Below are 23,547 nucleotides of genomic sequence, written 5' to 3' on the forward strand. Positions count from 1 at the left end.
CAAACTCGGTGCAGGGCACAGGCCCACAAGTGCTGAAACTGTGGGAAGGGGGATGAGAATACCCACTCATGAATTGGAGCAATTCATACCTCTAAAACTATTGTTGCAGGTTGTATTCACTTCTATGGGAAGTTCTTATTCGGCTGAGAATGTTTCACTGACTGGAAGGACTGTTTCATATATCTCTCTGCCTCCTGTGCTGCAGATGCATGTGGACAGCCCCTTCCCCATACGTTAGGCCCAGATTTGGGGTAGGGACTCTGCATCTTCACTTTTGGGCTCCTTCCTGCCTCCATCTGCTGCAGGCACTCTTCACAGCCTCACTACCATACCACCTCCCCATCACCCCTCCAAGCTTGCCAGGGACCTAGAATGGTGATCAGGAGGGCAGAGCATTTGTGTGTTTAGGTGTGGGGGGTCTTGGAATAGGGGTGCTCAGATCAGCAGGAGGTGTGGGGATGGTCAGAGCAATGGGTACGATGGAGGAGATGGAGCAGCATCCGAGTAGTGCTAGGAGAATCTGAGAAGTTGGGGGGACGTGGAGAGTCGTAGTACAGCGTGTGTGATGGTTGGGGGAGTGTTGTAGCAGCACAAGGTAGAGCGGGGTGGGAAGGAGGGGGTCTGAGTTCATCAGTGATGGGGGGGGCCCAGCTGCATGTGTGCCCTCCCATAGGTATCCCTCCTTTCAAAAGAAAAAAAAAAAAAAGTCCCATGGATTCATGCTAGTGTCCCTGCACTGTACCTGCATCCTTTCCCTAGCTCTTTAACCAGCAGATCCCATGTGGACATCTGACTCTGAGGGGAAGAGGGCTGAGAAGGAAGAACTGAGCTATGCTGGAGAGGTAGAAAGATGAGATGATGCAGGGGCAGTGAAGGAACTATCATGCAGCCAGTGCATTCTGTGGCAGGATTAATGGTGGCCAAGGAGCCAAAGACAGTAGAGAGGGGAGAATTATGGGTGGGCAGGGGTTTGCTGAGAAATTAAATGTTCCAAAGTTTCACTAATGCAGTGTTAAGGTTGCCCAGTGGTGCCTGGTGCCCCTCCAGAATACGGAGTGTGACTAAACTTAATTCTCTGAAAGCCTGGAAATACAAAGATAAGGTACCCTTATGCCATCCCTGCAGTGCAACCTCTTTGTGCAGTGCCCCAACATGCCACTAACACACATGCTAGCACTCCTACCTTTACAAATGTCACGAAAAACCTTGGGAATAGAGCACGTGAGCACTGCAGGACAAAGTTTGCTATGCTTGACGTTAGACAGAAGCTGCCTATACTCCAGTACTGAGCCTACCCCACACAAACTACTCCATGCTTGTACAATATTACTACCATTTTGCTCTTGTCCTGCAGATTGCTTTTGAGACAGTATATTCATTTTGCCTTGCCTTCACTTAACTCTGGAGACCCTGTACGCTACCAGACTGCTGGCAGTCCCCATGACAAGAAGACCCTGGGTACCTCTGCAGATATAACCTCCAAAATTCAATGGGGCATGCTTGGTGTCTTAAGGTACACATGCGTCTCTTGTCATGAACCAGTCACAGCTTTGCATACTAGCTCCAACCAATCGCTCCACCACTAAATGCAGCTAAAGCGAATGCAGGTGGAGTGTGTGCAGACAGTGTCGTAATTCAGATCTCTAGAACATAACACAAACACAGCACATGTTTGGTCCTTCCTAATGTCTATGTATTACAGATTTTAAGGATACAGGGGACCATTAGGTCTTCTAGTCTGACCTTATTAGCAGAGGCCATAGAATTTCATCCAGCTCTTTCTGTATTGAGTCTAATAACTTGTTTGATTAAAGCAGATCTTCCAGAAAGGCATCCAGTCTTGATCTGAAGATTGCGAGAGAGAGAATCTCCATTTCGCTTGGCAATTTGTTAATCTTTGCACCGCTATAATGGAACCGTGGCTATTGCCAGCCCTCAAGTGTGTGTATGGGGGCAGGGGGTACAGTTAAAGCTGCAGGTAGCTAAAGTTGCATTGCAGGATGTCATGTATCTTAACGGTGTGTGTCCTGGTTTACATTTGTGTTGCTTTACCTCTTTTTATTTCCTGGTTTTCAGGGGTTTAAGTTTAGCATCCACATTCTAGAAATGCACAAGACATTACTGGGCAACCTTAGCTCTACATTAACCCAATATTTGGGCATTTAATATACAGCATTGTTGAAAACACTCCTTCACGTGTCACTGAAGGGGATGTCTTATTTAACTATTTCACTGCTGATCACTTAACAGGAAATATTTATTTTAAAAATACATAGTTATGCTTAAGAATAAACACCCACTGAGGTGAATAGGGACGATTTATGCCTTTCATCTTAACTCCAGCTGCTGATTAGTTTATGCCCTGAAACATAAAGATTGGAAGCCTTTGTTGTTTGACTTGAATTAGTGTAACTCCAGGTACACTTTTTCATATGTGCTTAATCTTTTATTTTTTTTACTCGTTAACCTTTTGTTTCAATAATATTGGCAGACATAAGGGGCAGAGAGCTCCAGATAAGTTATGCCCGCTGTTGTTACTTAATATCTATTAATTAATATTATTTTACATTAGGCTGCTTTTATCCGTGATGTTATGATGCCTGGAGAGTGGGATGTTTGCGTTACCTCATATGAAATGGTAATTAAGGAGAAATCTGTTTTCAAAAAGTTTAACTGGAGATACTTGGTGATAGATGAAGCCCACAGAATAAAGAATGAAAAATCTAAGGTAAACTTCAATTTCAGTATTTTCGTAACCTTTGCTTGAGCATTTTGTAACAAAATATTTTTAGATTTTTAAATGTTAAATTATATTTTAGTCCTATTCAAATCCTTCCTGAAGGTCATTTTTTGAAAATAATAGTTTGATCTTTTGGGGCTTGAATTTCAGAGGTACTGAGCACATGGCGCTCTCAATGACTTCAGTTGAAGTGATGGGTGCTCAGGATTTTTGAAAATCTTTCCCTTTGTGTTTAAGCCACAGATAACAAATGCTGTTTGTTATTTTTCCTAGCTCTCTGAGATTGTACGTGAGTTCAAGACAACAAATAGGTTGCTGCTGACAGGAACTCCTTTACAGAACAACCTCCATGAACTGTGGGCATTACTCAACTTTCTTTTACCTGATGTCTTCAATTCTGCAGATGTAAGCTGGGGCCTGATATATATTTCGCTAGCGTAATTCTGATGATATATCCTGCAGAGAGGATGGATTACCCGGTGGTTAGAGTGGCCTTGGACTTGAGATACGCAGATTCAATCCCTTCATTTTATCACAGGCTTCCTGTGTAACCATGGGCAAATCTTAGGGCTTGTCTACACTACCTGCTGGATCAGCGGGCAGCGATCGATCCAGTGGGGGGTCAATTTATCACGTCTAGTATTGATGCAGTAAATTGATCACTGAGCGCTCTCCTGTCGAGTCCGGTACTCCACCAGCATGAGAAGCGCAAGTGGAGTTGACGGGAGAGTGTCTGCTGTCAACTTACCGCAGTGAAATCACTGCGATAACTAGATTTAAGTACATGGACTTCAGCTACGCTATTCACGTAGCTGAAGTTGTGTATCTTAGATCAACCCTGCGCAGTAGTGTAGAGAAGCCCTCAGTCTTTTTGTGCCTCAGTTCCCTTATTCCCAGTGGTGTTGAGAAGATAAATACATTAAAGGTTACGAGGTGCTCAGACACTATGGTAGTGGGTGCCATATAAATATGAGATAAATATTTTTAAAAATCATGGATACAGTGTGTCTCTACTACCTATCATTTTAATTATGGGTAGAGCCAGTTGAAATTCTTCCTTGCAGAAAGGTTTCATATGGTAAAATACAGTTCTCTCTTTATTCTTAGAGGGAACAGACTGAATTTTTCCTGCCAGCTTAATACTGTCAAAATCCACATTTTGGTAGTTTATTTGCAAACTGAGGGCCCAATTCTGCAAATGCTCAGCTTTTGGCTAGACTAGGATTTAAAGGTGTGATGTTGGTTAACACATGTGAACCAGCACATTTTAAAACTGTCTTGTCTACACTAGACTTTTAAGACATTTCAGGTAGCATGTGTTAGCTAACACCTTTTAAATCCTAGTCTGGACAAGGCTTTAGGGCCTGTTTTCCTAAGATTTTGCTTCTTGTGCTACACTTACACCGTGCAAAGTGGGTGTAAAATGCTGCTAAATTAAAGTGGATAAACTTAAACTGATTTAATCCTTACTTATATCACTGTTACTTATAAATGTGAGTTAAACCAAGTTGTGAGTCTACGCTGAACATATAATTTGCACAGTAAACTTTATGCTTTTTCACTTAGAATTTACACTTTTTCCTTTCACCACCTCTTCCCTTTGCTTTTTTTCTGTCACTCTACTCATCTTGTTGCTTTGATTCAGTTACTTCCATTCTTCTTGCTTCATGTCTCTATCTGATCTCACTTTTTATGGTCCAATTTCCTTGTCTCTCCCCCTGCTTTTCATTATGCAACCTGACTTGATGCACTGTGATAGGCACTCAGATGTTACTCAGGTAGGCCTGGTGTAAAACCCAGGAGGGAACAGAGTAGGCTCTTCTGTTAAAAAGAGGTTCTATGTTTTACCAGTGAAGTTATTCGGTTGGCTTGAAAGTTTATGGATGCTGTTAAACTTGCTGAGAGCAATGGCCTGTGTCTTCTCTCACTGGTGTAACTCCATTGACTTCATTTTTACATGACAGCGAGAGAATGTCAACAATAATGTTATGAGATTTAACACCCTTGTAGGGGAAAAATGCTAAAGGAAACACCCTCCCCCTCCCCTTGTAGAACTTCAGAAAGGGGAAGCTGGTTAAACAGAAATTTAAAAGGCCGTCACAAGGGCGAAATGTCTGCAAACTGTGAGGAAACTATTTAAGAACACTATAATAAAGGCTCAAATTTAAACATATACCCCAAATAAAAAAAACAGTAAGAGGACACAAAAAATGCCATCATGGCTAAACAGCAGAGTAAAACAGGTGTTAAGCGGCAAAAATGCATTTTTAAAAATTGGAAGTCAAATCCTAATGCGGAAAATAGAAAGGAGCATAAACTCTGGAAAGCAAGTGTAAAAGTATAATTAGGCAGGCCAAAACAGAATTGGAAGAGCAACTAGCAAAAGACACAAACTAACAGCAAATTTCGTTTTAAGTACATTATCAGCAGGAAGCTTGCCAAACAGTCAGTGGGGCCACTGGACGATTGAGATGCTAAAGGAGCACTCAAGAAAGACAAGGCTGTTACGGAGAAGCTAAATGAATTCTCGCATCAGTCTTTGCTGCAAAGGATGTGAGGGGAGATCCCCACACCTGAGCCATTCTTTTAAGGTTACAAATCTGAGGAACTGTCCCAGATTGAGGTGTCAATAGAGGCAGTCTTGGAACAAATTGATAAATGTAACAGTGATATGTCACCAGTACTGGATGATATCCACTCAAAAGTTCTGAAGGAACTCAAATATGAAATTGCAGAACTACTAACTGTGTTATTTAATCTACTACTTAAATCTGCCTCTGTAACATATAACTGGAGGGTAGCTAGTGTTATGCCAATTTAAAAAAAGTCTCCAGAGGTGATCCTGGCAATTACAGGCCAGTAAGCCTAACTTCAGTACCTGACAAACTGGTTGAAACAATACTAAAGAACTGAATTTTCGGACACGTGGATGAACATGATATATTGGGGAAGAGTCAACACCGCTTTTGTAAAGGAAAATCATACCTTATCAATGTATTAGAATTCTTTGAAGTAGTCAACAAGCATTTAGACAAAGACGATCCAGTGAATGTAGTTTACTTGGACTTTCAGAAAGCCTTTGACAAGGTCCCTCACCAAAAGATCTTAATTGAAGTAAGTAGTCATGGAATAAGAGGGAAAGTTCTGTCATAGATTTGTAATTGGTTAAAAGTTGGGGGGGGAAGGGATAGGACTAAACGGTCAGCTTTCACAAGGGAAAGAGGTAAATAGCAAGGTCTCCCAGGGATCTGTAGTAGGACCAGTGCTGTTCAACATATTCATAAAATGATCTGGAAAAAGGGGTGAACTGTGATGTGGCCAAACTTGTGGATGATATAAAATTACTCGGGATAGTTAAGTCCAAAGCTGACTGAGAAGAGTTACAAAGGGATATTACAAAACTGGGTGACTAGGCAAGAAAATGGCAGATGATATTCAATATAAGATAAATGCAAAGTAATGCACATTGGAAAACCATATTCCCGACTATATGTACAAAATGATGAGGTCCAAATTAGCTGTTACCACTCAAGGCAGATCTTGGAGTCTTCATGGATACTTCCCTGAAAATATCTGTTCAATGTATAGCCGCAGTCAAAAAAGCTAACAATGTTAGGAACCTTTGAGAAAGGGATAGATAATGAAACAGAAAATATAATACCGCTATATAAATTCATGGTATGTCCACACCTTGAATACTGCATGCAGTTCTAATGGACTTATCTCATAAAAGATACTAAAATTGGAAAAGGTGCAGAGAAGGGCAACAAAAATTATTAGGGGCATGGAACAGCTTCCATGTAAGGAGATTTGCTTAAAAAGAGACTGGGGGGAGGGTATAGTAGAGGTCTATAAAATCATGAATGACATGGAGAAAATAAATAGGGAAGTGTGTTGTTTGGCCCTTCATGTAACTCAAGAACCAGGTGTCACCCAATGAAATTAATAGGCAGCAGGTTTAAAGTGAACATAAGGAAGTACTTCTTCACACAACACATAGTCAATCTGTGGAACTTGTGGCCATGGGATGTTGTGAAAGCCAAAAACCTAACTGGGTTAAAAAAAGAATTGGATAAGTTCATGGACGATAGGTCCATCAATGACTATTAGCTAAGCTGGTCAGGGACGCAACCCCAGACTCTGGGTATCCCAAAACCTTCAAGTGCTAGGAGCTAGTACTAGACGACTGGAGATGGATTGCTGAAATTGTCCTTATTCTGCTCAGTCACAAGCATCTTGCCGCTGTCAGAGAGAGGATACTGGTCTATATGGACTATTGGTCTGACTGAGTATGGCTGTTCTTATGTTCGCATGTGTGTCTGTTATTGAAAGTAAAGATGAAACTGTACATGCTAACAATAATTTGTTTTTCCTGCAGGACTTTGACTCATGGTTTGATACTAAAAATTGTCTTGGTGATCAAAAACTTGTAGAAAGACTTCATGCAGTAAGTAATAGCAGCGATGGTAATATATTATTGCTACAAAATAACTTTAAAACAAAAGTCTAATTCTTGTCTCTTATTTCTCCTCAAATTATGATAAAATGCATTGTGGTAAATGTATATAAATATTTGTATTCTCATTAATTTTAGAATTATCATATATTTATATTGTTTTTACAGTAGTATCTGCCATAATTTCTGTGTCAAATATCTATCAGCATTTGTTAGTTTTTCCAAATTTTTATCTTTTATAACATTACTGTTTGCAATAGAAACATCAAAGCTTATTAGTTCATAAATAAACTAAGAATTGCAAGGAGTTTTGAAACTATTAATCATGTTGAATTACTGACGTGCTGCATTGACACTGGGGTGAAATCAAGACAGAATTTCAGTTTTATCTGTGAATATTGTGGTTCGTTTAGAATCAAGATTTTAATAATTTTCTTTAGTGTATTAATAGAGGATATAAAAAAAAGGAAGAGTTCATAACCAGGGCTTTGGAGCGGAGCCCAGAGCTGGAGTACGGAGCACAGCTCCAAAGCCCTGTTCACAACACTTCTATTGTTGAAATTCTATCGTAAGAAATCTTGCTGTTCAGCTCTAATACAGTTACAATGGTATTTTTATTTGATTAGATCTGAGTAACTAGATGTTTAAAAACCCATGGCTCAGATGATTGAAAGAAGGGTCATCCACTCAAAGGCCTTATGCTCCTTCACTGGCTCAGGGCCTTGGTGCCCCTCCCTCTTCTCCCCACTCTGATGTTGGAGCTGAGTTCCCAAAGACTCACCCTGATTGCAGTTGACACAAATGTCTGTAGGGGAGGCTCTGGAGGAGGGAGGAAATAATAATAACCTGAGGGCTCTCTTGGGAGCCAAATGAGGAGGACCGTGTTCATCTTCCCTCATCTCTGTCCTTGTCCTCATCCTACCCACTCTTCTCCCTGACCTGTCCAGTTCCCACTCTGTCTCTAAATGTAGACCTTGAATCCAGAGAGAGGCAGCATCTGCAGTGTTGATCTGAGGGGATGATCTGAACTGATACGTTAGGAAACATAAGTTCCAGTGCAATGCCTGGGCTGTAGTAACTTGTGTATTTCTGATTTAGAATAGTGTATTTTTGGATGTGCCTATTTAGTTGAAAAGAGAGGCCCCTCGTTACATTTTATGCACTCCTTAGATACATAATTCTGAATAAAGTGGAGCCTCACCAGTCAGCACTAGTGAAGGGAACCAGCAGAATAAATTAGTCACATCAGCATGTCTGTGAATGTTGGAGTGATCATTGTGGGGCAGTCCACCCTTGGCCCTGTCCCTCTCATTGACTAAGCCATGAGAAAAGGCTACTTAAATTGCTGCTATTCTTTCTCCTGCCTGTGGCTACATGGATGGATGTGGGGCCAGATTCCGTCTGTGGCTGTGGGAGTAAAGAGGAACTATCTCACTGAGGCCATATCTACACTACGAAAGTACTCCGATTTTATGGAAGTCGATTTTTGGGAACAGATTTTATGAAGTCGAGTGCATGCGTCCACACGAAGCACATTAATTCGGCGGTGTGCGTCCACAGTACCGTGGCAAGCGTCAACATTTTGAGCGGTGCACTGTAGGTAGCTATCCCACAGTCCCCACTGCCCATTGGAATTCTAGGCTGAGCTCCCAGTGCCTGATAGGGCCAAAAATTTGTCGCGGGTGGTTATGGGTAAATGTCGTCAGTCAACCCTCCCTCCCTCCCTCCGTGAAAGCAACAGCAGACAGTCATTTTGCGCCCTTTTCCCTGGACTGCCCAAGCAGACGCCATAGCACAGCAAGCATGGAGCCCGTTCAGCTCACCGCAGCAGTTATGACCATTGTAAACCCCTCGCGCATTATCGTGCAGTTTATGCAGAACCAGCTCCTGAAAAACCAGGCAAAGAGGCGACGGAAGCGCGGTGATGAGGACATGAACACAGATTTCTCTAAAACTGCGGTCCCCAGCAATTTGGAGATCATGGTGTTACTGGGGCAGGCTCATGCCGTGGAATGCCGATTGTGGGCCCGGGAAACAAGCACAGAGTGGTGGGACCACATACTGTTGCAGGTTTGGGATGATTCCCAGTGGCTCCGAAACTTTCGCATGCATAAGGGCACTTTCATGGAACTTTGACTTGCTTTCCCCTGCCCTGAAGTGCAAGAATACCAAGATGAGAGCAGCCCTCACAGTTCACAAGCGAGCGGCAATAGCCCTGCGGAAGCTTGCAACGCCAGACAGCTACCGGTCAGTCGGTAATCAATTTGGAGTGGGCACATCTACTGTGGGGGTTGCCGTGATGCAAGTAGCCAACGCAATCATTGAGCTGCTGCTATCAAAGGTAGTGACTCTGGGAAATGTGCCGGTCATACTAGATGGCTTTGCTGCAATGGGATTCCCTAACTGTGGTGGGGCTATAGACGGAACGCATATCCCTGTCTTGGGACCGGACCACCAGGGCAGCCAGTACATAAATTGCAAGGGGTACTTTTCAATGATGCTGCAAGCACTGGTGGATCACAAGGAACATTTCACCAGCATCAACGTGGGATGGCCGGGAAAGGTTCATGACGCTCGCGTCTTCAGGAACTCTGGTCTGTTTAAACGGCTGCAGGAAGGGCTTTACTTCCCAGACCAGAAAATAACTGTTGGGGAAGTTGAAATGCCTATAGTTTTCCTTGGGGACCCAGCCTACCCCTTAATACCCTGGCTTGTGGAGCCGTACACAGGCACTGTGGACAGTAGAGAGGAGCTGTTCAACTACAGGCTGAGCAAGTGCAGAATGGTGGTAGTGTATGCATTTGGACGTTTAAAGGGTTGCTGGCACAGTTTACTGACTCCCTCAGACCTCAGCGAAACCAATATTCCCATTGTTATTGCTGCTTGCTGTATGCTCCACAATCTCTGTGAGAGTAAAGGGGAGACGTTTATGGTGGGGTGGGAGGTTGATGCAAATCGCCTGGCCGCTGATTACACGCAGCCAGACACCACGGCGGTTAGAAGAGCACAGCAGGAAGCGCTGCACATCAGAGAAGCTTTGAAAACCTGTTTCGTGACTGGCCAGGGTACTGTGTGACAGTTCTGTTAGTTTCTCCTTGATGAAAACCCGCCCCCTTGGTTGCCTCTAAATTCCCTGTAAGCCACCTGTCCTCCCCCCTTAGATCACAGCTTGCTTGCAAAGGAAATAAAGTCACTATCTTTTAAAAAAGTGTATTCTTTATTAATTGATTATAAAAATAGGGAGATAACTCTCAAGGTAGCCCAGGTGGGGTGTGGGAGGAGGGTAGGAGGGAAGGAAAAGGCCACTTCAAAACTTCTTGAATGACAGCCTTCTGTTGCTTGGGCTGTCCACTAGGGTGGAGTGGTTGGTGCCCAGAGCCTCCCTCCCCGCGTTCTTGGGCGTCTGGGTGAGGAGGCTATGGAACTTGGGGAGGACGGAGGGCAGTTAAACAGGGGCTGCAGCGGCAGTCTGTGATCCTGCTGCCGTTCATGAACCTCCACCAGACGCTGGAGCACGTCCGTTTGATCCCACAATAGCCCCAGCATTGCCTCATGCCTCCTCTGATCTTCCTGCCGCCACCTCTCCTCATGTTCATCGGCCACTTTCCTGTACTCTGCTATTGTGTCCCTCCACGCATTCTGCTGAGCTCTGTCAGTGCCGGATGACTGCATGAGCTCAGAGAACATTTCGTTGCGCGTGCGGTTTTTTCGCTGCCTTATCTGAGATAGCCTTTGGGACGGAGGCTTGAAACATTTGCAGCTGCTGGAGGGAAAAAAAGGGAGTGAAGTATTTAAAAAGATACATTTTACAGAACAATGGCTATACTCCTTCATGGTGAACAGCACTATTCGTATTACATAGCACATGTGATTTTGTTACAGGGTCGCATTTTGCATCTTACATTAAATGCCTGCGGCTTTGGTGTTAGAGATCACACACGCAGTGCCAAGGAACAGAATTCGGCTTGCAGGCGGCCATGATAAGCCATAGTCTTTCGGCTTCTGCAGCCTTCATAACAGCAGTGCCCTCCTCTCCCATACTAAGCAAAGCACGTTGAGTTGACCATTTAGTGCTGCGGGTTTCCTGTTAACGTGCAGCAGCAGAAACAAAAGTAACCCCCCCCCCCCCCCCGCAATTCTCTCGGATGATCACTTTACCCCTCCCCGCTAGCCAAACACGAACAGCTCAGTGCCAGTCTCTCCCCTCCCACCCCCCATGGCTAACTGCGGGGAGGATTTCTTTTCAGCCACAGGCAAACAGCCCAGTAGGAATGGCCACCTCTGAATGTCCCCTTAATTAAATTCCCCTATTTCAATCAGGTTACCATGAACGATATCACTCTCCTGAGGATAACACAGAGAGATAAAAAATGGATGTTGCTTGAATGCCAGCAAACACCAGGACCGTACACTGCCAGGCTTTGTCATGCAATGATACCAGATTACTTGCTACTAGTATGGCATGGTAAAGTGTCCTACCATGGAGGACGGAATAAGGCTGCTCTTCCCAGAAACCTGCTGCAAAGGCTTTTAGAGTACCTCCAGGAGAGCTTCATGGAGATGTCCCTACAGGATTTCCGCTCCATTCCCATGTCTAGTTGGCAGCCGGTATCAAGTGGAGTGCGCCAAGGGGCGGTCCTGGGGCCGGTTTTGTTCAATATCTTCATAAACGATCTGGAGGATGGTGTGGATTGCACCCTCAGCGAGTTTGCAGATGACACTAAACTGGGAGGAGAGGTAGATACGCTGGAGGATAGGGATAGGATACAGAGGGACCTAGACAAATTGGAGGATTGGGCCAAAAGAAATCTGATGAGGTTCAACAAGGACGAGTGCAGAGTCCTGCACTTAGGACGGAAGAATCCCATGCACCGCTACAGACTAGGGACCGAATGGTTCGGAAGCAGTTCTGCAGAAAAGGACCTAGGGGTTACAGTGGACGAGAAGTTGCATATGAGTTAACAGTGTGCCCTTGTTGCCAAGAAGGCCAATGGCATTTTGGGATGTATAAGTAGGGGCATTGCCAGCAGATCGAGGGACGTGATCGTTTCCCTCTCTTCAACACTGGTGAGGCCTCATCCGGAGTACTGTGTCCAGTTTTGGGCCCCACACTACAAGAAGGATGTGGAAAAATTGGAAAGAGTCCAGCGGAGGGCAACAAAAATGATTAGGGGACTGGAACACATGACTTATGAAGAGAGGCTGAGGGAACTGGGATTGTTTAGTCTGCGGAAGAGAAGAATGAGGGGGGATTTTGATAGCTGCTTTCAACTACCTGAAAGGGGGTTCCAAAGAGGATGACTCTTGACTGTTCTCAGTGGTAGCAGATGACAGAACAAGGAGTAATGGTCTCAAGTTGCAGTGGGGGAGGTTTAGGTTGGATATTAGGAAAAGCTTTTTCACTAGGAGGGTGGTGAAACACTGGAATGCATTACCTAGGGAGGTGGTGGAATCTCCTTCCTTACATATTTTTAAGGTCAGGCTTGACAAAGCTCTGGCTGGGATGATTTAATTGGGGATTGGTCCTGCTTTGAGCAGGGGGTTGGACTAGATGACCTCCTGAGGTCCCTTCCAACCCTGATATTCTATGATTCTATGACACGTTAACAGACTTTTCCAGTATCTGTACTGGCCACGAATGCATCCCAAGTCCTCAGGGCTACTTAATAATTAAAAAACTCTTGCTTTTATAACATGTATTGTATTTAAAAAGGTACACTCACCAGAGGTCCCTTCTCCGGCTTCGTTGGGTTGGGAGGGTATTTCAGTCAGGGTGATAAAAACATCCTGGCTGTTGGGGAGAAAGGTGTGCTGTGTGCTCTCCTCAAGCTTGTCCTCCTCCTCATCTTTCCTGTCCACAAAATCCTCAGGCATGGTGGAGAGTACCCCATCATCGGAGCCCACAGACAGGGGTGGGGTAGTGGTGGCGGCCCCCCATAGGATTGCGTGCAGCTCAGCGTAGAAGCAGCATGTCTGGGGCTCTGTCCTGGAGCATCCGTTTGATTCTTTGGTTTTCTGGTACTCTTGTCTGAGCTCCTTAAGTTTCACGTGGCACTGTGTTGCGTCCCTGCTGTAGTCTCTGTACCTCATGGCCTTGGAGATTTTTTTGAAATGTTTTGGCATTTCGTCTTTTGGAATGTAGTTCTGATAGCACGGATTCCTCTCCCCATACAGCAGTCAGATCCAGTACCTCCCGTTCAGTCCATGCTGGAGCTCTTTTTGATTCTGGGACTGCATGGTCACCTGTGCTGATGAGCTCGCCTGGCCAAACAGGAAACGAGATTCAGAAGTTCCCGGGGCTTTTCCTGTACACCTGGCCAGTGCATCCGAGTTCAGAGTGCTGTCCAAAGTGGTCATGTGCACTGTGGGATAGCTCCTGGAGGCCAATACCTTCGAATTGCATCCACATTAACCCTAATTCGAAACGGCGATGTCGATTTCAGCGCTAATCCCCTCGTTGGGGAGGGGTACCGAAATCGGTTTTAAGAGTCTTTTATGTTGAAAAAAAATGGCTTCGTTGTGTGGACGGGTGCAGGGTTAATTTGATTTAATGCTGCTCAATCAGACACAAACTCGTAGTGTAGACCAGGCCTAACAACTTGATCCAGAGAGGCCTATAGAAATGACTTTGATGTAGCTCTCTCTTCTGCTCAACAGCATTTCTTAAGACAGTTAGCACCTGTGCTTCTATACTTTTTGTGGTGATTAAGTTATCTCTGAAGATATAGGAGGGATGGTTCCCACTTTGCTGCTCTGTGGAGAGATAGGACAGTCATCTGCTCCACATTAGCTGGCCTAAATGTCATAGGGAGCATGTAGGTGGCAGCTTTCTGAATAAGTACCTCTGGGAAACTCTACAGCACCCTTTCTAAAGTCCTTCCCACTCCCTGCATGAACTTAGCTAGCTGTTGGAACCCAGTGGACAGCTTAATTTTTTTACTCAGACAGAGGCTGCATCAGAGCCGGTCTGATGGGGTCACTGTGGGAGCAATGTGAGTTGCTCAGAATTTGAGCTGAGCAAATGCTGCAGGATCAAGCCAATTAATCTCCCATTTGAAGCAGTCTTGTATTTATAAATAGTTTGCACAGACATCTTATTTTGTAGGTTTTGAAGCCTTTTTTGTTACGTCGTATAAAAGCTGAAGTAGAAAAGAGCTTGCCTCCGAAAAAGGAAGTAAAGATTTACCTTGGGCTCAGTAAAATGCAGAGAGAATGGTGAGTTATTTATGTTAATGTAAAATTGCTCTAAATTATAACTAATAATAGAGTACTTTATATCAGACTCAGTATATTTTTCTTTTATTTTTTGTAGCCATGTCTCTACCACAGGTACGGTCAGCATATAAAGGGACTTGGTTAATTAGAAAAGCACATTTCCACCAGAAATATTTGTATCTGCTAGTTAAAAAAGAAAACACAATATTACTGAAACTAAAAGGAACTAGAGAAAAATTGTTTTTTTCTCTATTTTTGTCAAGGTTTTTTTTTTTTTTTTTTAAATTGTGCATTTAATAAAGTGTGTCTAGTCAGTTTCACTCTTTTGTTGATGCACAGTGGGCTTATCTTAATTATGTGCTAACATGCTGACTTGATTCTCCTGTCCTTCTTTTAGGGGGCAGCTTACATTAATGTTTTTCCCCAGTACCTGCCAAAAGTGTATTTACAGTAACCGGAGTAGAACTAGATCTAAAATAGAAGCATGATGCAATTGTGCAGAGGTGTGAAATGGAGAAAGGGTTTTGGTTATTTTTGGTTTTTTTTTTTTAAAAAGTTTTTCATCCATTTCTTTTTATGTAGCTTTCAAACATAGTGATGGGAAAACAGGAATTTCTCAAGATCAGACCCAGTTGTCCATCTAATCCAAAAGCTGACAGACAGTGGCCTTAACTGGGTGCCTCAGAAGAAATGAAAGAAACCTCATGGCTAATAATTATGGAATAACCTGTTTGTATGGGGAACTTTTTTTAGTCAGATGTTGACTTACATACTGGAGCATAAGAATTTATGTCCCTTCTAATTTTTGTCAAATCCTACATAATGTAACAGTGGATGTTGTCATTATCCAGCTTAAAAAAACAAACAAAAACAAAAAAGCGTAGCAACCCCAGGACGTTTTAGAGATTTACTTGTGTTTTAAATGTGCACAAACTAGAGGCTGTAAACTTCTTATTTATTGCCTGTAAAACTTCAGGTATACAAGGATCCTGATGAAAGATATTGACATTCTAAATTCCGCTGGGAAAATGGATAAGATGCGGCTGTTGAATATTTTGATGCAGTTGCGAAAGTGCTGCAACCATCCATACCTATTTGATGGTGCTGAACCTGGACCTCCTTATACTACTGACATGCATCTTGTCAATAACAGTGGTAAAATGGTAGCTCTGGATAAACTGCTGGCAAAACTCAAAGAACAGGGTGAGTGGAAGCTATAGGACAGTAGCTGTATGAATAGTATTAATAACAAATAAAATGGCTCAGTTTATTCCCACTTACAAAGTCGTATTTGTTACAAACTAAAAGGGTTTTGTGGAGTTTCTAAGTGGCAGGCAAGGCATAGAGGAAGGGAGAACTTCACAGTTAGGAAATGATGAAGAGGGGTAAGATGGGAGGGAAAGAAATGAAAATAGTTAAGAAAAATAAGAGTGGAATAGGAAGCCATGAAGAGCCGGGAAGTTTGGGAGATGAGAAGGGGATATGTCAGGAGAGACCAGACTTTCTGACCACCTGTCAGGTTAATGTTTGATATGGCTTGTAGGCCAATAGGCTTCCATGGGAGTTGACAAGAATTGGAGAGCCAGGTCCTGTTCAGAGTGCTGGTGTTTGTGGTTGCATAGACTGGCTGGAGTCGTAGTAGGCTTGAATAAACTTCTGTGTATTAGATTTTGTTCAAGCTCCAAACATAATGGGTCTCTTCCACCACTGCTTTTACATATATTGACAATGGAATTTTGTGTGCTGTTGTGCTGTATGTTTTTGCCACCTGATATTTTTCTGATTAAAAAACATCACTTAACTGATGGAATGTCGGTACAATATGTGGGGCAGAGAATGTAGAATTTAATGCATTTTAAGTTTTTGATAGAAGCCCTATTTAAAAAACCCCAAACAAACCTTAAATTTACCACAGTGCATACATGGGGGAGGGGGGGGGAACGGGGACTAGTGATCTCCATCTTTTTTTTGAAAAATGGTTCTTGTATGGGGGATCTAGTGTTTCTGTTACAGTCTTTAAGAATGTTCTTTTATTTCTTCAGTTGCTATCCGGATACTGTTGTAAAAATGACCCTTATTGAAAAAATTGCATAATAGGAGTTTAAAATCAATTACTGAACAATAAACTTACCAAAAAAAAAAAAAAAAATAGAACCGTTTGAATAAACTGATCATCAGTTAGGGAGGAATATTATGTAAACCTGGTACTGTATTTCACATTAATTCTTTCTGTGCACTTAACCTATTCCTGTTTGGTTCTGTGATAAGATTTATATTAAAATTACTTTGTTTTCTGTACCAATCTGTCAGGCTCCAGAGTTCTCATTTTTAGTCAGATGACCCGCTTACTGGATATTTTGGAGGATTATTGCATGTGGCGTGGTTATGAGTACTGCCGACTAGATGGACAGACGCCTCATGAAGAAAGAGAGGTGAGATGTGTTAGCAAGGACTGCTTCATTATTTAAGCTAGTTATTTGGAGTTGGGCAAACCCTGTCATTGGATACCTGCATGCAATTTGAAAGTAAAGTCTCTAGATTTGCCTAAGGACAAATGTAAGGTCTGCTACAGTACTATTAACTCTTTTTTTTTTTGGAAAATCTGAGGAAATATTAATATACTCTGAATATGTTTAACTTTTAGAAAAATAGAAAAGTGGGCTGAAAATGAATAGGTAACCTGATGTACATACTTACAATAATTGGTTGGGAATGTAGTTCAAAATCCTATAATTTTACAGTATGCAGTAGGCTATTGTGGCTGTGCAGAGCCCTGCTGACTTTTCTGGCTCCGTCTGTGTGTAGTGGTGTGCTTGTCTATTGTAAATTGCAAGGTCAGGGCCACAGTGTAGGACTTGTGGGGCTTTACTTTTTTATGATGATGAAACATTTCATTATATTGACTGAGAAATTATTTGGCTTGCCTATGCAAACCTGGCCTTTTAGAGTTGTTGGTATAGTATATAGACACCAAAGAAAGTCACTAATAAAATCATTTATTTGAGGATTCTGCTATCTTAATGAGTTTCTATTTTCTTTTAGGAAGCAATAGACACCTTTAATGCTCCCAACAGTAGCAAATTCATTTTTATGCTCAGTACCAGGGCAGGAGGTCTGGGGATTAATCTGGCAACTGCTGATGTGGTTATTCTCTATGATTCAGACTGGAATCCACAAGTGGATCTGCAGGCTATGGTGAGTAATCTTTTAATGCATCTCAAGGTCCCCGCCCAGTTATCCATATAAAATAATACATATGATAGAACTCAAAGGCTTATGAAGGAATATAGTGGTAGTACTTTTCCAGCGTTACAGATTTGTTAAAGTGGATTAAAGGGGGGGTTGGGGGGGAAGAAAAACAAGTTCCATGTTGAGTTATGCCATTTTCAAGTACCTATTAACAAAAGGGAGGGGGAACCCTTAAATCCTCATTCTGGTTCGAAAGCGCAGTTTTGGAAAAATAATCTTCTCCTGTAAAAATGGCTATTTGCAGAGTTTTCCGCTTTAGTATTTATAGATAATTCCAAAAAGTGTGCAGTTTGATGAAAATGTTGTTGTAACCTGAATTATGGAAGAAATGGCAAATTCCTTGCCCTCCAAAAATATCCATCTAAGAAAAAATACTGAAATTGTATCTCATAAATTACTTTCCTCACCATAGTACAGCAGTATTGTTTTGCCCCACAAACACTGACAATAGTCATTCCAGTAAATGCAAAATTCGATGACTGTAAAAACACTTCTCCATAAAGGATGAAAGGCATATACAATTTTAGGGGCAGATTGGCTTCGAGCCACATCAGAAGAGGCTTAGCCAGAATTCTGACTTGTGTTCCAGGAAAATCACGTGCTGGACCAACATCTCCGCCACTTTTTTACAGGGTGCAGTGAAGCATTTACCTCTGTTCTAGGACAGCACGGCCTCTTTTTGCCCTTTCTGGGAACATAGTACTATAGGTGCACTAGGCTAGGGTAGATCCGCTATTACCCAGTTGGGTTGTGCCCCACCCCTGTATAGGGACACAAAGATATCCAGGAATAATCTTATCAGTGGAAAAAAGATCAAGCCTGATCTTAAAAAAAGTTATCCTCTTTTGGGTGATATATTACAACCAAGGCCTCTAGTTTGTTTCACATGGAAGTTAAAGATCATATAGCGCTGTCTATATGATTTTGTTGTGGTGTCCTTAATGAAAATATCTTTTTCACCATGTTGTTGTGAAGCATGTTGACTACTACATTGTGCTGCAGATGTAGGCTAAATTTCTGTGGTGCAACGTTTGCATCGTTTGTGAGGTATTCTGAGATTTTTTTTAGGAAGAAGGCTGCTATATTAGTATTATGCAGGACAGCATAAGAGCTGGAGATGGAGGCATTAAAACGAATCAAATGTAAAATATTACAATGGAACAAAGAATTATTATGTTAGTCTATCATAGGTATTTGTAAGTTCTCTAATCACTCTACTATTTAACCACAAGTAGAAAAACCATGTCTAAATCTCTCTGGCGTTGGGAGTTGGGATTTGCCATTTTTCTATTGTATTGTATGATGCTCTAATTTATTATTTATTGCAACCCTTTTCTGCATTTGGGGAAAAATAAAAAAATATTGAACAGCTCTCAGTATCAGGGATTTAGTGTAACACAATCCAGAATTCTTGTACCAATGACTTATGGACCATTAGAAAGCAGATTTTTTTAAAATCGAACAGAAGAACAAATTCCTTCATATTTGTTTTCTTGTCATATTTGTTTGTGGTGTGTAAATTTTCTCTATTGAATCACCACAATATTTGCTAGATTAGATACAATACAATACTCAGGTACACTGATTGAAATCAGAATTACTCTGGATTTACGTTCATTTGCTCTAGATTTACACTGGTGTATCTGAGATCAGTCAGAATCTTTCCCAGTATGTAGAAATATTACAGTAATAGTGCTTTTAAAAAAAAAATCAGTTGTGTAAACATAATACTTATTCAATAGTAAGTAGGAAGCCAAGAAAATAGTCTAGAATAATTTGAAGTTAGACAGTTTCTTCTGGTGTTTGTGCTAAGATATTTCAGCCAAATTGCTGCTATGTTCCTGTTACCTAAGGGGTTTTTTATTTTATTTTTTGTTTAGGATCGTGCGCACCGTATTGGTCAAAAGAAGCCAGTTCGTGTATTCCGACTTATCACTGACAATACTGTTGAAGACAGGATCGTAGAAAGAGCTGAGATAAAACTGAGACTGGACTCTATAGTTATACAGCAAGGTATCAAATACTATATACACATCTGAGGACAGAATTTGGTTCTTTCACTTTGCACAGAGTTCACCATACAAAATGCAAGGCACTGAAGAATCAGGCCCTATGTCTGTAATAGTGGAATATTAATTGAACCTAAAATAGCAAGCATTCATTTAAAGGCCTGATTCTTCACTTCTTACTCAGATGGAGCTTTCTTTGACATTAATGGGAGTTTTGCCTGAGTAAAGAGTGCAGGACAGAGCACCTACTCCTAAGAAACTGAATTAGTAAAAGCAAAGTAGCTATTGAATGGTGCTTCTCTGAATATGCATGCTATAAAAAAAGATGCGTTCCATGTCAGTTACAGTTCAGCAGGTACTGTATTTATTTACATTTCTGTAATATATTGAACTGTAAAATTGCATTGCAATTTCAGTTGAAGCTCAGTGTGCGACTCCCCTGTCCTTCCTGTGTTGCTAAATGGGAAGCTGATCCTCACTAGATGGAAAGGGTGTTTCAGGTTGGGCTTGGCATGGGAAAGGTTAACCTTTTTGGTTTAAAGCATTCAATGTATTTCTAATTCTAGGAAGACTCATAGATCAGCAGTCTAACAAACTAGCAAAAGATGAAATGCTGCAGATGATCCGGCATGGAGCCACACATGTTTTTGCTTCCAAGGACAGTGAACTGACAGAGGAAGATATTACCACTATTTTAGAAAGAGGTGAAAAGAAGGTGAGAGCATAGTTTCATTTGGAATTTGGAACATAATTGTAAAAGAAAAGAGTTAGGAATCACCAAACCTGTTTAAATTGTAAATTTTGTTTTGTTGGTCATCCACAAAAAAAAAAAAAAAATCTGACAAAATTTGAATTTATTGAACTAGTAGCTATCTGCCGCTTCTCCTATATAATAGGAAACATCTTGGAAGGGAAAAAGCGATAGGTCTGTTTAGTTGTGCTCTCATTTCCTGCTTCTCAGTAAGTTACCTGAATATGTTACAATCTAATATTTCATAAGTTGTTTATTTTTTAAGGTCTCCCAAAAGCAGCAGTTATTTTTTTCAAGTCCAAAAAAATTAATAAAATGTTAGTTTTAGCGCTGTTGTTTCATTAAATAAGCTTTTAGAAGTGAGTATTGTTAAACTTTTGGTCAGAAATCCTATGACAGGTTTTTCATAGATGTAAGAGCTTTTTGAAACTATATATGGCAGTAGGTAGCTTAGTGGGCTAATGAACAACCTTTTCAGCTCAGAAGAGTTGTACATAAATTTTGTTGAAATTATTTGGTACCAGCATAATGTATAGGAGATGTTGGGGCACATCATAACAGCATTCTAAACTTAGCTTAATAGGAAGTCTCAGTGCACGAGAGCAAAGGACTGGAATAAAAGGTGTGCTTCAGATCCTAATGAAGGAGATGGGTACTTCTACTCATGAAAGATGAGTACTAATATGCATGAAAGTAAAAAAGAAGGGAGAAAACTTAACTGAGTGATGCTGATTTTTTTTTTTTTTTTTTTAGAAACTTAACACAGAATTTAGAGTATCTCAGACGTGTTGATAAAGGTAACTTTATCTCTGTGCCTTATTTTAGACAGCTGAAATGAATGAACGTTTGCAAAAAATGGGAGAGAGCTCTTTAAGGAACTTCACTATGGACACAGAGATGAGTTTATACAACTTTGAAGGTGAAGATTATAGAGAAAAACAAAAGGTGACTTTGTTTTCTTGTACATGTAGCAATGTGTTTACTTTAATTACAATTGTGATGAGTGAATCAGATTTTCACAAGCATAAAAACATTTCATTAGGAGTGCCATAGCTGTAAATAAGAGGCTAGGAATTCACTTAAATTTTTACTTTGCTCTTCTAAAATTTTGCTTTATCTATGGTACTATTAAAAATAAAAAAAATTGATCAGGTTCATCTATCAAAAAACTTATTCTTTACAAACGTCCATTGCAGAAGATGAAAGCTGCTATTGCCCAAATCTTGTAGATCTGACTAAGGCAAAACTATTATGCCTCATTCTTCTTGGAAGTCTTTGGAGTTACATTGGTTTTATTCCTGTGTAACTGAGATAAAAATTACACCAATTGACTTCAAAAGAACATGGGCCAGATTCTCCCTGGCATTAGGGTGGTTTTGCACCACTCCAGTGGTGTATAGGTTTCCGGCAACTGCTTAGCTGGCTACAAGAGGATCACCCCAGGATAAGGGTATTGTCCAGTGGTGTGTGGAGCTGCTGTAGCAGCTCTGATGCCACTTCCCTCCTTGTGGCTGGTGACCAAAGTTTTCCCTGCACCTCCACAAACCCCATCTGTTGTTAACAGCCTCTTTAGGCATCCGGTGCAGGTTGGGTATGAGACTGAGGTGGCTTTGCGCCACCTTTGTGCCCCCTTACCGAATTTTGTTGAGTGCTCCTTAGCAGGAACCAAAAATAAGGGCCCTTGACTTATTTAAATTATGCTCCAAAGGAAATATATTTTTATAGCAAGGCAGTTTCTTCCCATGGTTGAATAATGTCATATATTTATTCTCACCTTTAAGCTTCCTTGCTTACCTTCAAATCCAAACAGTGGAGATGGGGGAAACCATTTTGGAAATCTTTTCAGCATTATATTTTACTCCTGATAGTATCTTCTATTCTGAATTGGAACAAGGCAGCTCAACCAGTACCAATTGTGGTATTGATCTTGTAGAACCTGTTTGTATGATTACGGTTAATTCACCATTGTCAAACACATTTGTTGCCAAAACTGGTGATTACTGAAGAGCTTGGCCATGATAGATATTTGGAGATATACACTAACAAATTCTTGAATGCAGCCTGAGGCTCTGGTACTGCAAAGATGTCGGTATGGGTAGAATCTTGCCTTCTCACAGAGCTTCACTGACGTTGGTGGAGCTTTGTAAAAGTGCAGGAGTCTGTCCAGGCAGATGTCATTGAAGGTTCAGAGCCTAAAATGGTAATTAATATTTCAGATCTCTTTGAAGCCGTGTTGACAACTTTTTGAAAATATGGTAGAAAAATGCACCTTGCTAATATAAGGTTCTGTCGTGCTCTCAGTTGCATATGCAGTGGGGATAAATAACAGTGTCTGCTGGAAAGTCCCTTAAAACTCACAGGGAGGGGAGCAAAGCCAGCACAACATTGTCACCTCTCTTCTCTATGTTCTGTGGTGTATCAGATAATAGTGGGTGGAGTTGAGCTGTAGCCTTAGTATATGGCATTATCCGCTGGATATCTGTGGTGTTTCTGGCAAATTTCCATTCAGTAGCTACTACTGCTTAGAATATAGCATGTGCATGAGTAATGCTGCCAGAGGTAAAAGTAGGCCCAGAAGTAGAGCATAGGTACAGCCCTCCATGTAGATTTTTTAGCATGTCTTGGCAGAGGCAGTGGTGGAATGAAGGGCCACATCCCTTGTCTTCTCCACATGGCTACTTACCTATTCTTCCCCACCTCCATATCCCTGTGAAATCCTCTTTGTATGTTTGTTTAAAATGCTTTCATCAGAATTTGTCTCTTAGTAATGAACCTTGTAGTAGCATGAATTCTGTTGAACCATAAGCTTTAACTAATGCTCACAATAGAAATACTTTTCATCTATCGGTGGACACTATCTTAATTAGTTCAACCCAAACTGACTAATTGCTTTTTTGTGATTTCAGGAAGATATCTGGAGTTATTTAAACTGTTTCATTTGTTTGTTTGTGTGTAGCTGAGTATGATGGAATGGATAGAGCCTCCAAAACGAGAGCGCAAAGCAAACTATGCAGTGGATGCATATTTTAGAGAAGCCCTGCGTGTTAGTGAACCAAAAGTTCCCAAGGTAAAAGAATATCGATTTTTAATCTGTACCACTCTTTTCAACTTGTAGTAAAATCAATAT

General features: G+C 41.4%; 1 protein-coding gene across 3 annotated transcripts in view; it reads left to right on the forward strand.

Moving 5' to 3' along the window:
• The window catches only part of SMARCA1 (SWI/SNF related, matrix associated, actin dependent regulator of chromatin, subfamily a, member 1), a 66,010-nt gene that overhangs the window by 18,784 nt on the left and 23,679 nt on the right, over nucleotides 1–23,547 (forward strand). For all 3 annotated transcript variants that reach the window (XM_037908332.2, XM_043522050.1, XM_043522051.1), the window contains exons 7-17: nucleotides 2,573–2,728; nucleotides 3,014–3,145; nucleotides 7,119–7,187; nucleotides 14,302–14,411; nucleotides 15,388–15,614; nucleotides 16,722–16,843; nucleotides 17,454–17,606; nucleotides 19,541–19,673; nucleotides 20,236–20,384; nucleotides 21,246–21,365; nucleotides 23,377–23,487. In XM_037908332.2, coding sequence (XP_037764260.1) covers nucleotides 2,573–2,728; nucleotides 3,014–3,145; nucleotides 7,119–7,187; nucleotides 14,302–14,411; nucleotides 15,388–15,614; nucleotides 16,722–16,843; nucleotides 17,454–17,606; nucleotides 19,541–19,673; nucleotides 20,236–20,384; nucleotides 21,246–21,365; nucleotides 23,377–23,487 — 1,482 coding nt within the window. The remainder of the gene's footprint in view (nucleotides 1–2,572; nucleotides 2,729–3,013; nucleotides 3,146–7,118; nucleotides 7,188–14,301; nucleotides 14,412–15,387; nucleotides 15,615–16,721; nucleotides 16,844–17,453; nucleotides 17,607–19,540; nucleotides 19,674–20,235; nucleotides 20,385–21,245; nucleotides 21,366–23,376; nucleotides 23,488–23,547) is intronic.

The sequence above is a fragment of the Chelonia mydas genome, chromosome 9 (genome assembly GCF_015237465.2).
Source record: "Chelonia mydas isolate rCheMyd1 chromosome 9, rCheMyd1.pri.v2, whole genome shotgun sequence".
NCBI lineage: Eukaryota > Metazoa > Chordata > Testudines > Cheloniidae > Chelonia > Chelonia mydas.